Raw genomic sequence first — 16,695 nt, 5'->3', positions numbered from 1 at the left:
GTCATGACACATGGCAATATTCTTACCATTACCAACCAACGGAGAAGATATGCCTCTGAAAATTGGCATTAGCTTGCAAATTTGTTTCCACCAAAAAGAACCACAAATTGGAGACGCGTGAGGGACAGAGTTTGGGTAGTAAGAGTCCCATATGAGTCTTACCCATGGCAGATCATCCCTGTTGAAGAATTTATCAAGGAATTTGAGCATGAGACCCTGATTCTAAACTTTGATATTGATAACACCAAGCCCCCCATGTGCCTTGGTACAACAAACTCTTTGCCATGCAACCAAAGAGTTGCAAGATTCACCTTGCTCATTCTTCTTAGTCCAAACAAATCTGCGTCTCACTTTATCGAAGTATTGCAAAAAAACTGCATTGAGCTACAGCGTGCACATAGCAAAGTTGATCATAGAAGTAGCAATAGAGTTGACCAAAGTTATCCTGGAAGCATGACAAAGGAGAGAGCATGTGCTGGACAGTCTTCTCTCCACTCGATCCACAAGAGGTGGTAAATCAGTCATAGTAGGCTTGGTGGTGCCGAGTGGGAGGCCAAGGTAAGTAAAAGGCATTTTACCTATCTTGCACCAAAATAGATTTTTGGAAATTAATTTTCAGACCCGAAGAGAGAACAAAATCTTGAAGAATTTGCTTGAGGTGAATTAATTGTTCCTTACAGGCTGGGAGAATAATGATTGTGTCGTCCGCGTATTGAATGATGGGGAATTTACCCTGTCGCGGGATTGGCAGACTTAGATTGCCCTTAGTAAACTCATTATTAATCACATATTGCAATAACTCCACCACTAAGATAAACAATAAAGGCGACATCGGGTCACCTTACCTGGAACAGAGTTCAGCAGCACCGAGGAATGTCCAGAGGCCAATAACAATCTGACCCAATGAATCCATCTGTTATCAAACCCCAATTTTTCCATCATAGAAAAAATCAGATCATGCTCCACCAGATCAAAGGCTTTTTCGAAATCTAGTTTTAGGAGAACAATTTCTCTGCCAGAATGCTCACATTGATGAATATATTCGAAAGCCCAAGCTAAATAGTCCTGAATGGATTTACCTTTAATAAATTTGTACTGATTCTCATGGATGATTTTGAGAATAACTTTTTGAAGGCGATCGGCTAGCTGCTTTGTTAGCAACTTCAGACAACAATTGAGCACAGAAATGGGACGAAAATCATTCACTGTGGTAGGGTTTAGCTTTTTAGGTATGAGGGTGATTAAGGACGAGTTGAGACAATCCAAAGAAACTTTGCCTTCCCAAAAGCTTTGACAAAGATCATAAAAATCAAATTTGATTATCTCCCAGCAAGATTTCAAAAAACACCCATTAAAACCGTCTGGTCCCGGTGCTTTGTCAATAGGAAGATGCTTGACTGCCTTATCGATTTTGTCATGAGAGAAAGGTCGAGAAAGGTCATTAAGATCAACATTGGCCGAAACAAGAACATCCAGATCAAACTTCATCTCAAGTGGAACAGAAACTCCCAACCTATCTCTGAAAGCATGAAAAAGAGCAGCAGCTTTGTTGTCATTATCCTCCAACACCACCCCATTGTCAAGAGTCAGAGCGGCAATAGAATTAAATCTATGCCTTTCTGTGGCCATTCTTTGGAAGAACTTAGTGTTTTCAGCCCCATATTTGATGTAACAAATAGTACACCTTTTGCGCCAATATTGTTGTTTGTAATATTGAAGACGGATAATGTGGGCTTTGGGAATTTTCCTGAAATTCCATTCATGAAGAACTAGCTGTCGTTTCTCCTCAGAGTTTCAGGGCTTTTTCGGAGTTCTCAAGCAGTAAAGAGAGACACGAGAGGGCCTTACTCCACTATTGCAAGGCGTGAGCAAGCGCTTTTAGCTTGCCATTAATTCGTCTAGCTGGATCAGCAAACTGAACTGGAGACGTCCAATAATTCGTGACCACATCTCTGAAGCCCTGGTGAGATATCCAAAAGTTTTCAAAACGGAACAGCTTGGATCTAGTGAAATTGGATTGAACAGAGAAAAGGCGAGGAACATGATCAGAAACTGGTCTCGCAAGCGCTCTTACCGTCGTATTTGGATAGGAGGAGGTCCAATGGTTCGACGTGAGAAACCAATCCAATTGTTCTAAGAGGGGCTCTTGCTGCATATTACTCCATGTAAACGTAGCACCGCAAAGAGGAATTTCCACCAAACTTTGGGATCTAGTGATGTCATTGAAAGTAATCATATCGGCCAAGTCTCCTCCGGGACGATTTCTATTTGCTGGAGAGCGTATGAAGTTAAAGTCACCCATAAGGACCCAATCCTCCGAGGCACCAATTTGCACATCATATAGCCATGAGACAAAATTTAAACGTTCTTCTTCCGAACATGGGCCATAGATGTTTGCAAGGGTCCAAGCGTGAGACGAGTGCATGGATTTAAACGAGATAACTAACGCCCATTGCGCTGAGAAAGAAACTGAACCTGAAAATCTTCCACTATTCGAAATAACCAGAAGCCCACCCGAGGCACCTATCGAGGGAACAAAAGCAAATTTATCGAAACGTTTCGGGCAAAACTTATGCAGATAAGAATGATCAAAGTGATCACGTTTTGTTTCCTGAAGGCAAATTATCGAGCACCCCGAATTATCAATATGAGAATGCAATGCCAAATGCTTTTCATCGGAGCCAATACCACGCACATTCCAAGAGATAATATTCCATGAACTAGCAGCACAATTCATACCAAAATTGGTTCAACGACTCACACTTGGAATAAAACCTAAGAAGAAATAAAATATGACCGGCGCCACACAACCAGATAGTAAAGAGAGGACCTGAAAGCTCAAACGCAAACATAAACTGATGAAATCCTACTATGAGTAGAGGCTGAAGGCGCATAAAAGTGAAGAACCGAGACATCAGATGTTGGGCTGAGAATTCTCCCTCGGGGCAAGCAGCTTATCTTCGGAGAGTTCTGTCAGAGGAATGCCACACTCCATAGACCCCATCTGCTGAATAATTCTCTCTCTTTCTTTATTACTTCCTATTAATTGCAACGATGACCAAAACTATGTTTGTCAACTCTCAACAATTTTATTCATCATACTCTTTATATGTGAAGTCATTACTCTCCATAAGATCCATGTGATCTTTTTATTTCTTTTTATTCTTTCTCTTTTATTCTATTCCCTCAAGATCATAGCAAAATAATCAAGCCCTTGACTCAACACTAATCTTTATTATATATAGCTCACGGACTCGATTACATAGAAGGATCATAAAGCAAAACTAAAGAACTAGATCATAATAAAACTTTATTCTACTAGATCAAGATATTACCAAAAGGATCGAACTAAGAAAAATGGTAAAGATAAAAGTGTGATGGTGATACGATATCGGGGCACTCCCCCAAGCTTGGAAGTTGCCAAGGGGAGTGCCCATACCCATGTGATTATGTCTCCTTCTTTGTTGGTGAAGAAGGTATTGGTGATGATGGATAATCGCACATCGAGCATAGGAGATCCTCCAATTTGTGAATAATACCCTTGAGTGCGATGATATGCTCCTTCAACAAAATATTTTCACTTGTGAGATACTTGTTTTGAATGCGAGCTAACTCAATCATCTTGAAAGCTTCAATCTCCGTTGGGGTAAAGAGATTGTGACGGGGTTGAACGATGTTTTCTTCTACTATTGTCGGAACTTGATCCCCCGCGGCCTTCTTGATCCCATCATCCTTGTTGATCTCTCTGGGCTGTTCTCTCTTCAGCTCTATGTTCATTAGCCAAGCATCGTTTCCCTCATTGTTGGAAGAGGAAGGAGAAGACATGATGCCTGGCCTCGACAACCCTGATAGAAAATAGCTCGAAATAAAAACAGAGGATATTTGCGTGATACGGTGGTCAAAACCTTCGGGAGGTTATTTAATGAATTTTTACCGACCAAAAGAAGTATCGTGCAAGAAAACGGAGTCCGGAGGGCACACAAGGTGAAAAATTGCCATTAGAACTGTTTTGGAGTCGGTTTACTTACCGTACCACGTATCTATTCCTTTTTGGAGTCTAAAAGGTTCTGGAAAGTGTCCCTTATGTTTTCCTCCGGGGTTACGGTTTCAATAACATTAGTTTCAACATTTATAGGATTACCTGAGATATAATGTTTGATTCTTTGATCGTTCACCACCCTCGGATTTGTGCCTTCAAAGTTGTTGATTTTTATGGCACCGGAACGATAGACCTCCTCGATGATGTAAGGACCTTCCCATTTAGGGAGGAGTTTGCCTACAAAAAATCTTAAACGAGAGTTGTATAGCAATACATAATCACCTACATTAAACTCACACTTTTGTATCCTTTTATCATGACATCTTTTAACTTTTCCTTTAAATAGTTTGGCATTCTCATAAGTCTGGGCTCTCCATTCATCAAGTGAGCTAATGTCAAAAAGCCTATTCTCACCGGCAAGTTTGAAGTCGTAGTTGAGCTCTTTAATGGCCCAATATGCCTTATGTTCTAGTTCAAGAGGTAAGTGACATGCTTTACCATAAACCATTTTATACGGAGACATACCCATAGGATTCTTATATGCAGTTCTATAAGCCCATAATGCATCATCAAGTTTCTTGGACCAATTCTTTCTAGATCTATTAACAGTCTTTTGCAAAATTAATTTAAGCTCTCTATTACTCAATTCTACTTGACCACTAGACCGTGGATGATATGGAGATGCAATTCTATGATTAACATCATACTTAGCAAGCATTTTACGAAAAACACCATGAATAAAATGTGAGCCACCATCAGTCATTAAATATCTAGGGACTCCAAACCTTGGAAAAATAACTTCTTTAAGCATCTTAATAGAGGTGTTATGATCAGCACTACTAGTTGGAATAGCTTCTACCCACTTAGTAATGTAATCAACAGCAACTACAATATGTGTATAGCCATTAGAGGAAGGAAAAGGTCCCATATAATCAAAGCCCCAAACATCAAATGGTTCAATAACAAGTGAATAATTCATAGGCATTTCTTGACGTCTACTAATATTAGCAATTCTTTGACATTCATCACAAGACAAAACAAACTTACGGGCATCCTTGAAGAGAGTAGGCCAATAAAAAACCGGATTGCAATACCTTATGTGTAGTTCTATCTCTAGCGTGGTGTCCTCCATAAGCCTTGGAGTGACACTTGCGTAGGATCTGTTCCTATTCATGCTCAGGTACACAACGTCTAATAACACCATCCACTCCTTCTTTATAAAGATGTGGGTCATCCCAGAAGTAATGTCTTAAATCATAGAAGAAGTTTTTCTTTTGCTGGTATGTGAAACTAGGTGGTATAAACTTAGCAACAATATAATTAGCATAATCAACATACCATGGAGCAGTACGAGAGGCATTTATCACAGCTAATTGTTCATCAGGAAAGCTATCATCAATAGGTAGTGGGTCATCAAGAACATTCTCTAACCTAGACAAGTTGTCCGCAACGGGGTTCTCAGCTCCCTTTCTATCAATAATATGCAAATCAAATTCTTGTAGTAAGAGAATCCATCTAATAAGTCTAGGTTTAGCATCTTTCTTTTCCATAAGATATTTAATAGCAGCATGATTAGTGTGAACAGTTACTTTAGAATCAACAATATAAGGTCTGAACTTATCACAAGCAAATACAACTGCTAAAAATTCATTTTCAGTAGTAGCATAATTTCTTTGAGCACTGTCTAGAGTCTTACTAGCATATTGAATAACATTTAGTTTCTTATCAACTATTTGTCCTAGAACAGCCCCTACAGCATAGTCACTAGCATCACACATGATTTCAAATGGTAAATTCCAATCAGGAGGCTGAACAATAGGTGCAGAAATCAAAGCTTTCTTAAGTATTTCAAATGCTTCTACACAATCATCATCGAAGACAAAAGGAACATATTTTTGTAAGAGATTAGTCAGAGGCCGAGAAATTTTAGAGAAGTCCTTAATGAACCTCCTATAAAAACCGACGTGACCAAGGAAACTTCTTATACCTTTAATGTCCTTTGGACACGGCATCTTTTCAATAGCATCAACCTTAGCTTTATCAACTTCAATACCTCTTTCAGAAATTTTATGCCCCAAGACAATACCTTCATTAACCATAAAGTGGCACTTCTCCCAATTCAAGACAAGATTAGTTTTTTCACATCTCTGCAAAACTCGATCAAGGTTGCTTAAGCAATCATAAAAAAAGTTATGTAAATGGAGAAATCATCCATGAATACCTCAACAATCTATTCACAAAAGTCAGAGAATATAGCGGTCATACATCTTTGAAAGGTAGCAGGTGCATTGCATAAACCAAAAGGCATACGTCTGTAAGCAAAGGTACCGAAAGGGCAAGTAAAAGTTGTCTTTTCTTGATCCTATTTTGACATAGGTATTTGAGAGAAACCAGAATAACCATCTAGAAAGCAAAAATGTGTATGCTTGGATAATCTTTCTAGCATTTGATCAATAAAAGGTAAAGGGTAATGATCCTTTTTAGTAGCTTTATTTAATTTGCAGAAATCAATTACCGTTCTATAACCTGTAACAATTCTTTGTGTGATCAATTCATCTTTATCATTGGGAACTATAGTAATACCTCCCTTCTTAGGGACACAATGTACAAGACTTACCCACTGACTATCAGCAACGGGATAAATTATACCTGCCTCTAGAAGCTTTAGTATTTCTTTTCTTACCACTTCTTTCATCTTAGGATTTAACCATCGTTGGTGATCAACAACCAGTTTAACATCTTTCACCAGTTTTATTTTGTGTTGGCATAAAGTGGGACTAATGCCCTTAAGATCATCAAGAGTATATCCAATAGCAGCACGGTGCTTCTTCAGAGTTTTCAATAATTTCTTTTCTTCATGCTCCGAAAGGTTAGCACTAATAATAACAAGATATATCTCTTTCTCATCAAGATAACCATATTTAAGAGTATCAAGTAAAGGTTTAAGCTCAAACACGGGATCACCCTTAGGTGGAGGAGGATCCCCTAAGATTTCAACAGGCAAGTTGTGCTTCAAAATAGGTCTCTGTTACTTCATCTATTTCCCTTCTTTCATTCATAAACATATCATTTTCATGGTCTAGCAAATATTGTTCTAAAGGATCACTAGGAGGCACGACAATAGAACAAGGACCAATAATTTCATCTTTACTAGGCAATTCTTTATCATGGGGTTGTCTACGAAACTTAGCAAAATTAAATTCATGAGACATATCCCCTAAACCAACATAAACAATATCCTTATTGCAGTCTATCTTAGCATTAACAGTATTCAAGAAGGGTCTACCAAATATAATGGGACAAAAGTTATCTTGTGGGGAACCAAGAACAAGAAAATCAGCAGAATATTTAACTTTCCCACACAAGACTTCAACATCTCTAACAATCCCAACTGGTGAAATAGTATCTCTATTGGCAAGCTTAATTGTAACATCAATCTCTTCTATCTCAGCAGGTTTAATATCATGCATAATTTCTTTGTATAAGGAATGAGGTATTGCACTTGCACTAGCACCCATATCACATAAGCCATGATAGCAATGATCTCCTATTTTAACAGAAATAACAGGCATGCCTACAACAGGTCTATGTTTATTTTTAGTACTGTGTCTAGCAATTCTAGCAGATTCATCACAGAAGTAAATAACATGCCCATCAATATTATCGGCCAAGAGATATTTAACCATAGTAACACTAGGTTCAATTTTAATTTTCTCAAAGGGAGTAGGTGTTCTAGTGTTACTCTTACGAACCACAGTTGAAGCTTTAGCATGATCCTTTATTCTAACAGGGAAAGGTGGTTTCTCAATATAAGCAGTAGGAACAACATGATCATTATAAGTAATAGTCTTTTCTTCAACTTTAATAGGTGCAAGTACTTTTACTTCAATGTGAGGATTATATTTAAACCACTTCTCCTTAGGGAGATCAACATGAGTAGCACAGGATTCACAGAAAGAAGCTACTATCTCAGAGTCAAGTCCATATTTAGTGCTAAATTCATGGAAAGCATCAGTATCCATAAAAGATTTAACACAATCAAACTTGGGTGTTATACCTGACTCCTTACCTTCTCGAGATCCCAATCTTCAGAATTGCGTTTAATTCTTTCCAATAAATCCCATTTGAATTCAATAGTCTTCATCATAAAAAAACCAGTACAAGAAGTATCGAGCATGGAGCGATTACTGAGAGAAAGCCGAGCATAAAAATTTTGAATTATCATTTCTTTTGAGAGATCATGATTGGGGCATGAATATAACATTGACTTAAGCCTCCCCCAAGCTTGAGCGATGCTTTCTCCTTCGTGAGGCCAAAAATTATATATATAATTACGATCATGATGAAAAAGATGCATAGGATAAAACTTCTGATGAAATTCCAATTTCAATCGGTTGTAGTTCCATGATCCCAAACAATCACATAGCCTAAACCATGTCAATGCCTCTCCCTTTAAAGATAAAGGGAAGACCTTCTTCTTGATAACATCCTCGGGCATACCTGCAAGCTTAAATAATCCATAAACTTCATCCACATAGATTAGGTGCAAATCGGGATGCAATGCTCCATCTCCTGTAAAAGGATTAGCTAGCAATTTCTCTATCATACCCGAAGGAATTTCAAAGTAAACATTTTCAGTAGGTTCAGTAGGTTGAGGAGCAACTCTTTTCTCTACTGATCGGGGTGAAGATACCACGAACAAGCCCCTCAAAGGATTATGTTCCATAGTAACAAGTGACAGTAAATTTCAGCACACTATAAAAATTTTTCCTTACCAAATTCCACCTACCAAAGGCACTTCACTCCCCGGCAACGGCGCCAGAAAAGAGTCTTGATGACCCACAAGTGTAGGGGATCTATCGTAGCCTTTTAGATAAGTAAGAGTGTCGAACCCAACGAGGAGCAGAAGAAAATGATAAGTGGTTTTCAGCAAGGTATTCTCTGTAAGTACTGAAATTATCGATAACGGATAGTTTTTTGATAAGGTAATTTGTAACGGGTAACAAGTAATAAAAGTAAATAAGTTGCAGAAAGATGTCCCAATCCTTTTTGTAGCAAAGGACAAGCCTAGACAAACTCTTATATAAAGGAAAGTGCTCCCGAGGACACATGAGAATTATCGTCAAGCTAGTTTTCATCACGCTCATATGATTCGCGTTCGGTACTTTGATAATTCGATATGTGGGTGGACCGGTGATTGTGTACTACCCTTACTTGGACAAGCATCCCACTTATGATTAACCCCTATTGCAAGCATCCGCAACTACAACAGAAGTATTAAGGTAAACCTAACCATAGCATGAAACATATGGATCCAAATCAGCCCCTTACGAAGCAACGCATAAACTAGGGTTTAAGATTCTTTCACTCTAGCAACCCATCATCTACTTATTACTTCCCAATGCCTTCCTCTAGGCCCAAACAATGGTGAAGTGTCATGTAGTCGACGTTCACATGACACCACTAGAGGAAAGACATCTCATCAAAATATCGAACGAATACCAAATTCACATGACTACTTATATCAAGACTTCTCCCATGTCCTCAGGAACAAACATAACTACTCACAAAACATATTCATGTTCATAATCAGAGGGGTATTAATATGCATAATGGATCTGAACATATGATCTTCCACCAAGTAAACCAACTAGCATCAATTACAAGGAGTAATCAACACTACTAGCAACCCACAGGTATCAATCTGAGGTTTTGATACAAAGGTTGGATACAAAAGATGAACTAGGGTTTGAGATAAGATGGTGCTGATGAAGATGTTGATAGAGATTGACCCCCTCCCGATGAGAGGATCGTCGGTGATGACGATGGTGATGATTCCCCCCTCCCGGAGGGAAGTTTTCCCCGGTAGAACAGCTCCACCGGATCCCTAGATTGGTTTCGCCAAGGTTCCGCCTCGTGGCGGCGGAGTTTCGTCCCGTGAGTTTGCTTCTGATTTTTTCCTCGACGAAAGACTCCATATAGCCAAAGATGGGCATCAGAGGGCCACCAGGGGCCCATGAGATAGGGGGCGCGCCCCCCACCCTCGTGGATGGTGGGTGGCCCCTCTCTGGTACTTCTTTCACCCAATATTTTTTATATATTCTGAACGTGCTCCCGTGAAGTTTCAGGGCTTTTGGAGTTGTGCAGAATAGGTCTCTAATATTTGCTCCTTTTCCAGCCTAGAATTCCAGCTGCCGGCATTCCCCCTCTTCATGTAAACCTTATAAAATAAGAAAGAATAGTCATAAGTATTGTGACATAATGTGTAATAACAGCCCATAATGCAATAAATATCGATATAAAAACATGATGCAAAATGGACGTATCAGATCGCGGGCGGGGCTAGCGGGAAGATGGCGATCGGGAGAAGCGACGGCTAGCGGGGAGGTGGCGCGACCAGTGCGGGGGACGCACGAGCGGCGGCGGTGACGCGTGAGGAAGCACACGGCGGCGGCGGCGGTGACGACGGAAGCGAAGGTGAGGATTAAAACCTAAAAACTGATATCATGCATTGTTTTTTTCCTTTTAATTCCTCCAAACCGAATGAACCCGAAGTGATGCATCCGTTTCGTTTTTATACTCGGATTTGTAGTCTAACTTCGAATTTGGGGGCGATCAAGATAGCTCTCACGGCATGACTGAGACTATTCTTAGTGGGAGTAACATAGATCATAACATGCATATCACATGATTTTTTTATGTAGGAAGTAACTAAAGACGAAAGAGATAAAGTAAGTAACATAATATTTTACCATCATGTATAACTTCATATGGAAAATGACTATAAAGTAATAAATAAAGGCGGAAATGCATAGGAGCTCTCGGTTGCCATGCACCCCATATGAATGGTAAAATAAAAAAACTAGAAAAAAAATTCTGAAATTTTGGGTACCAAACCTGGTCGTTCATTCTACTCATGTACGAAGTTCCGCGAAGAAATTAAATCCGTGATATTCAGAATGAAGAAAATATAGTCCAACTTACAATTCATTCAAACATTTTTTTATAGAATTGTTTTTTGTCATTTTTGCTGAGAGTACTATGGATGTCATTTCTTCACGGAACTTTACACAGGAATAGAATGGTCGACCAGGTGTGATACCCCGAATTTTTAGATTACTTTTTTTTGTATTTTTAAAAACTTTACTATTCATATAGGGTGCATGGCAGCGGAGAGTTCCTATTCCTATTCATGACACATAAAGTAGAGTGGCAAAGGCATAACAAGAGATCATAAAACCGTGTCGGTACTCTTCCTTTAATAGTTTCATGGATGGAATAATACAGTGTACACACGGCAAAAGTAAACAAAAACAGATTTGCAGCGAAATTTATTCTGTTCATTGGCAATTTCTGAAGGCCCCATCAATTGACGAGGCGGTAACAGTGGAACAAGCTCATGACCGCTTCGTAGCACGGTAGCCAAGAGTGTTCCTCCAATGGACTAGCGTCCATATGATCGATGGGACTGCAAGCATAAGAGAGAATCAAACAGTTATTACTGCTGAGAAAATAAAATTGCACTTGTCACAGATGTTGTAGGTTGTTATGAATAGTAATAGTACTGGGTGCTCCCTCCGTGTGATGATGTAGTACATATACTTCTTTTAAAATAAAACATTGTAAAGTTTGATAGAATTAATTTATAAATATGTTAGTAGCGATAATATCAAATAAATACAGTATAAACATATATCTCATGGTCCATCTAATGATATTTATTTAAAATTATGGGCGCAAATATTTTTTCTATAAGCTCAGTCAAATTTTCTAAAAGTCAATAAGAACTACATCCATGCAAGAGATTAACTGGTTAAGTATATGTTCTGAGCAAGTCATCTCTAGGAGGAGGATTTCACTGCAACCAGCTATTGGTATCTATCTACTCCCTCCGTTTTAAAATAAGTGACTCAACTTTGTACTAATTTTATACTAAACCTAGTATAAAATTGAGTCATTTAATTTGAGACGGAGGGAGTACTAGATACACCGCACCGTGATCATTAGCGCAGAGTCCATTTAGTCACCTGCAAAGAAGCCGAGCGTGCCGAGGCTTGCTGCGGTGATGGTACGGTACACCAGGTACTCCGCGACGAAATGGCCATAGGCGTAGACGAAGGACAAGAGAGTTGCGGCGCAGAGCGGCTTGTTGTCGAGGTTGAAGGCGCAGAGGAAGCAGAGGGTGCACGACAGAAGCGTCCACACCCCAACGGTACGCGCATGCACATCAGTCACTGCACGCGCGCACGCTTGTTAGCCAAGGCTACATGTATACAGGAAGATGAGATCGATCGAGGGCGCACCGTGCGTGTTGGAGTAGGTGCCGGAGCGGACCGCCCAGGCGTCGAAGAAGCCGGACCAGGCGAAGACGAGGCGGACGACGCCGACCACCACGAGCCACCACCCGAGCGCCGGTAGCGCGACCAACTTCCGCCCAGCGGCACCCATGCCTTTGCGTACGGCGCACCACAGGTGCGAGAGGCGTATGGAAGTTGGAGGGAAGGACTGGAATGATCAAAGCTTGAGGCTCAGACCAGAGGGAGTCGGGTATGTTTTATGGGAAACGTTTTCCGCCGGCAGTCCGTACTAACTTTCCGCCGGCCGCGTGCGCGCGCTGGGATAGAAATCCAGTCGATTATCCCTGGCCATACGTTTTTGTGCGGGGTCCATCACCTGGCCTTTCACATGACTTTATCTTCTTCCTCCACGCGACTCTTTCTTCTCCTTTGCCTTTTCGTCCTCCTTTCTCTTTCTCTACAAGGCAGCCATGAGAGCTCCTGCCCGAGCATGTTTTATTCCCCTCCTCTCTCCACATGTCTCTTCTCTGCTCTGTGCTCGCACAGCGGTGGACACGACCAGGGCAACAGGGGGTGCTACGCCCACGACGAGCAGATGCTAGAACTAGTGGCGCCGATGCTGCAACCGACGGCCGCCATGAGAGTCACCGCAAGCGACGGGGAGGGAAGTGTTGCAACCATGGCGTTCAAATGTTGGAACCGTGATGTTTAGATGCTGGAATCATGAAGCCTTTTTGCTACATATATTCACGGCGGAGCTGTGACCAGCGACGCGGGCGACGACGTTTTGCTACAACTGTCGTCGATTTTTGCTTCCACCAATGATTAAATTTGCTACATGCGTTCATGGTGAAGTTGCAACCCGCGACGACGTCGACGGCATTTTGCTGCAACCGTCGTCCGATTTTGCTACGACTGATGAGATTTTTTTGCTGCATCCATCATGATGGAGCTTCGACCGATGACGATGGTGATGAAGTTTTTGCTGCAACCGCCGTCAGGTTTTGCTACGACTGGGCGAGAAATTTGTTACATCCATTCTTTTTTTAGGCAAAGACCGATGGCCGTCGTTCCTGGCGAAACCCGTGCGACGAGCGTCAATGGCGAGGGATGGTAGGCGGTGCACTAGGACCATAGCGCGTCCACGGCGGGGGTTCGAACAGATGGGCGGGGTTGGATTGAAACCAGCGACGTCGGAGCTGCAACCGAAATTAATGGTGACCGGGGGAGAGTTCTTTGGCAAACATCGGGGAAGAGCAGCGCAGCAAGGCGGCGAGATGCGAGCAGCCGGCGGTCGTTCGCCTCGCCGGAGCCGCGGACATGGACGGAGTCATGCGGATGAGGAGGCGAGGGCCTTTTTTTTCTAACTACCAGGCGAGATCCAACGACTCCCATGATACAGATCGGACGGCTGCTACGCGTCCGGCCCAAATTTGGGCCGACGCACCGACACTGATCATTGCCCATGTTTTATTGCTGCTAACAAGTTCTTCCTCCGTTTTAAAATTCTTGTTTTAAATTTGTTTAGATACATATGTACTTCCTTCGTCCCATAATACACTAGTGTTAAAAACGTTTTTATATTATGGGACGGAGGGAATATCTAATACTAAAACTTGACTTGATACATACGTATCTAGACAAATTTAAGATAAAAAATTTGGGACGGAGAGAGTACAACAGTGGACCATAAACCCACTTACATGGCAATTTTACCTATGTGGAGAAGAGAAACATGATTTTTTTTTTGTAAAAGTGAGCTCTGATACAAGAACCAGTCTCTATGCGTGCTCCTAGGTAAAATCATTTATTGTGAGAAAAGAGATAAAGGAAAACTAGCAAGAAAAAGTTATAACCTTATGGCCGACCCTATCTATTGTATGACTAATTAATAATACTAACTCTTGATGATATGACATGTTCATATTATCAGCAGCTCGCTATACTATTAGGCTGGTCTAAGTTACTGTTTTTATAGTGCAAAGTAACATAGTAGAGCAAGTACAATAGAGCCGAGTCAGCGGGTTATAAGGAATAAAATAGTATATTTGTACTTAGTTGGAGGAAAGAGAAGAGGAGAGAGAAGGTAAGCGGGATCTTCGTGAAGAGCCAGCTCTAGCACGTACTCCTAGGCACTTTATGAGAATGAAAGGTGGGCCACATAACAAAAAAAATAGTACACTCTTTTGATCTACTATTGTACATGTTGGATATAAGATGGGTTGTAGATGACATGGCACTGGCTTATAGCCAGCGGCTAGCTATACTATTAACAATGCTCGTAGTACTGTCATAGTTGTCCTCATTTATTAGCTTATAGACTCATTTTTTTAGGAAGTGTTATGTTAAAATAACATATTATGTTACTATAAACACATCTCTTCTTATTAAATACATGTCACATAAGCAATTTTGCCTTTGACTACACTAGTTATTAGCTAAGTTAAATTGATCATAGTAGAGGTAACATAATCAGTATCATACACTTGGGACTATAAAAAACGCTGACATGATAGAAAATTAAATAAAACAAGAAAGTTGGAGTAACATAGATAGATATCGTATCATAATAAATGCTATGCTACTATGCATCATGCATGCTAATAAATAAACTTATCTAAACACATATATGGTACTATTATGTGATATTATGCACTATAAAAATAATATTATACACTAGTATCACATGCTCTTCACTATGAGTAGCCTTACTCCCACTATTAGTAGTCGTTAGCCTGGTGTTTTATTTAAAAAAAATTAAAGAGAGGCTACGCTTGAGTATATACCTGGCCAAACATCGGGCCGGATCGGGCTTTGGGCCGGGCTTAGCCAAGCCCGAGCCAAAAAACCTGGGCCCGAGCCCAGCCTGGCCCGGCCATCGGGCCTAGTTTTTGGGCCCAAGCCCGGCCCGAACATGCAAAAGCCTGCCGGGCCTCGGGCCAGGCCCCTTCAGAAAACTGCAAAAATGCCGGGCCCAGGCCCGGCCCGGCCAGGCAACCGGGCTCAAAATCTAGGCCCGAGCCCGGCCCGGGAGCAGCGTCGGGCCGGGCCGGGTCGGACTTTTTCGGGCCGGGTCGGGTCAGGCCGGCCGGGCCGGGCTGCCCATGGCCAGGTCTATTTGAGTACTTCCCAGTGGGCATTGAAAAATGTTATTTCCTTTGAAAGTTTCCAAAATGCAACTGTAATCATCAGACCAGAATATCCATATTTTATTTAACGACCTCTACGGTCAAGTGCAAGGTTTAGACCATTCAAACTAGGAATTAAATTCTACTATAACCGTAGTAGGTCACTTTGCACCAAATACAATGAACCCATACACACTCTCTTTGGATAGCTGTTGATACCGAAAGAATATCTCTTAATAAAAGCATCTATGATACGGAGCATCCTATGGACATTACCATATCAAGAGTCTGTTCGACAAGTGACACGTGCCACATCTATTCCACATACGTAAAGGTTAATCATCTCCTTTACACATGTTCACTTGACCGCTTCGAGGATGGTATACTACTTGACATCTCTCTCGTGTGCATGTATAGGTATTACCGAAGCTTCATCAACGACGAGGAGGAGTTCAAGCGCAAGAGAACATCTACACCATCCAAGAAGGGAGAAGTGATGACCCACAAGTATAGGGGATCTATCGTAGTCCTTTCGATAAGTAATAGTGTCGAACCCAACGAGGTGCAGAAGGAAATGATAAGCAGTTTTCAGTAACGTATTCTCTGCAAGCACTGAAATTATCGGTAACAGATAGTTTTGTGATAAGGTAATTTGTAACGGGTAACAAGTAATAAAAGTAAATAAAGTGTAGCAAGATGGCCCAATCCTTTTTGTAGCAAAGGAAAAGTCTAGACAAACTCTTACATAAAGGAATCGCTCCCGAGAACACATGGAAATTATCGTCAAGCTAGTTTTCATCACGCTCATATGATTCGCGTTCGTTACTTTGATAATTTGATAGTGGGTGGACCGGTGCTTGGGTACTGCCCTTCCTTGGAGGAGGAAAAAGCACCCCAAGACGTGAAGCATCGGAGCTCTATGGACACCCCGGGTGCCCGCACCATCCACCCCCGGGTGCCCGCACCATCACCAGCGGGTGCCCGGCCCCGCCAACCGCCAAGGGCGCGGCCCCCTGGACGCCCGGGTGCTCGGCCCTCCGTCTCCAGGTGACCCTCGGGCGTCCGAACCCCTTGACCCCGGGTGCCCGGACCCTCCACCGTAGCTACGCATATTTCTGGATAATTTACCTATGTACCCTTGTTTTACCCCCCAATTCGTCCCTAGCTTATATATACTTCTCACCTTGCTCATTAGAGGGGATAGCAAAGTATTTGATAGACAAAGAGAGAG

At 41.5% G+C, this 16,695-nt stretch overlaps 1 protein-coding gene across 1 annotated transcript; it reads right to left on the bottom strand.

Moving 5' to 3' along the window:
- Positions 1 to 11,267: 11,267 nt before the first annotated feature.
- Positions 11,268 to 12,584, bottom strand: LOC125517128 (ergosterol biosynthetic protein 28). Its single transcript, XM_048682316.2, has 3 exons — positions 12,343 to 12,584; positions 12,067 to 12,273; positions 11,268 to 11,507 (listed from the first exon to the last, which is right to left on the bottom strand). The coding sequence occupies exons 1-3, from the start codon at positions 12,485 to 12,487 to the stop codon at positions 11,437 to 11,439; spliced, it is 423 nt and encodes a 140-aa protein (XP_048538273.2). The 5' UTR covers positions 12,488 to 12,584; the 3' UTR covers positions 11,268 to 11,436.
- Positions 12,585 to 16,695: the final 4,111 nt, after the last annotated feature.

This window comes from Triticum urartu, chromosome 6A (assembly GCF_056163025.1).
Source record: "Triticum urartu cultivar PI428250 chromosome 6A, HENAU_Tu73, whole genome shotgun sequence".
Taxonomy (NCBI): Eukaryota; Viridiplantae; Streptophyta; class Magnoliopsida; order Poales; family Poaceae; genus Triticum; species Triticum urartu.
This window is presented reverse-complemented; position numbering and strand designations above follow the sequence as displayed.

Coding starts and splice junctions, on each gene's coding strand:
- LOC125517128 (XM_048682316.2), bottom strand. CDS start 12,487: ATGGGTGCCGCTGGGCGGAAGTTGGTCGCGCTACCGGCGCTCGGGTGG. Junction 12,274..12,342: donor CACCTACTCCAACACGCACG/GTGCGCCCTCGA, acceptor GCGCGCGTGCAG/TGACTGATGTGCATGCGCGT. Junction 11,508..12,066: donor CACGCTCGGCTTCTTTGCAG/GTGACTAAATGG, acceptor TTATGCTTGCAG/TCCCATCGATCATATGGACG.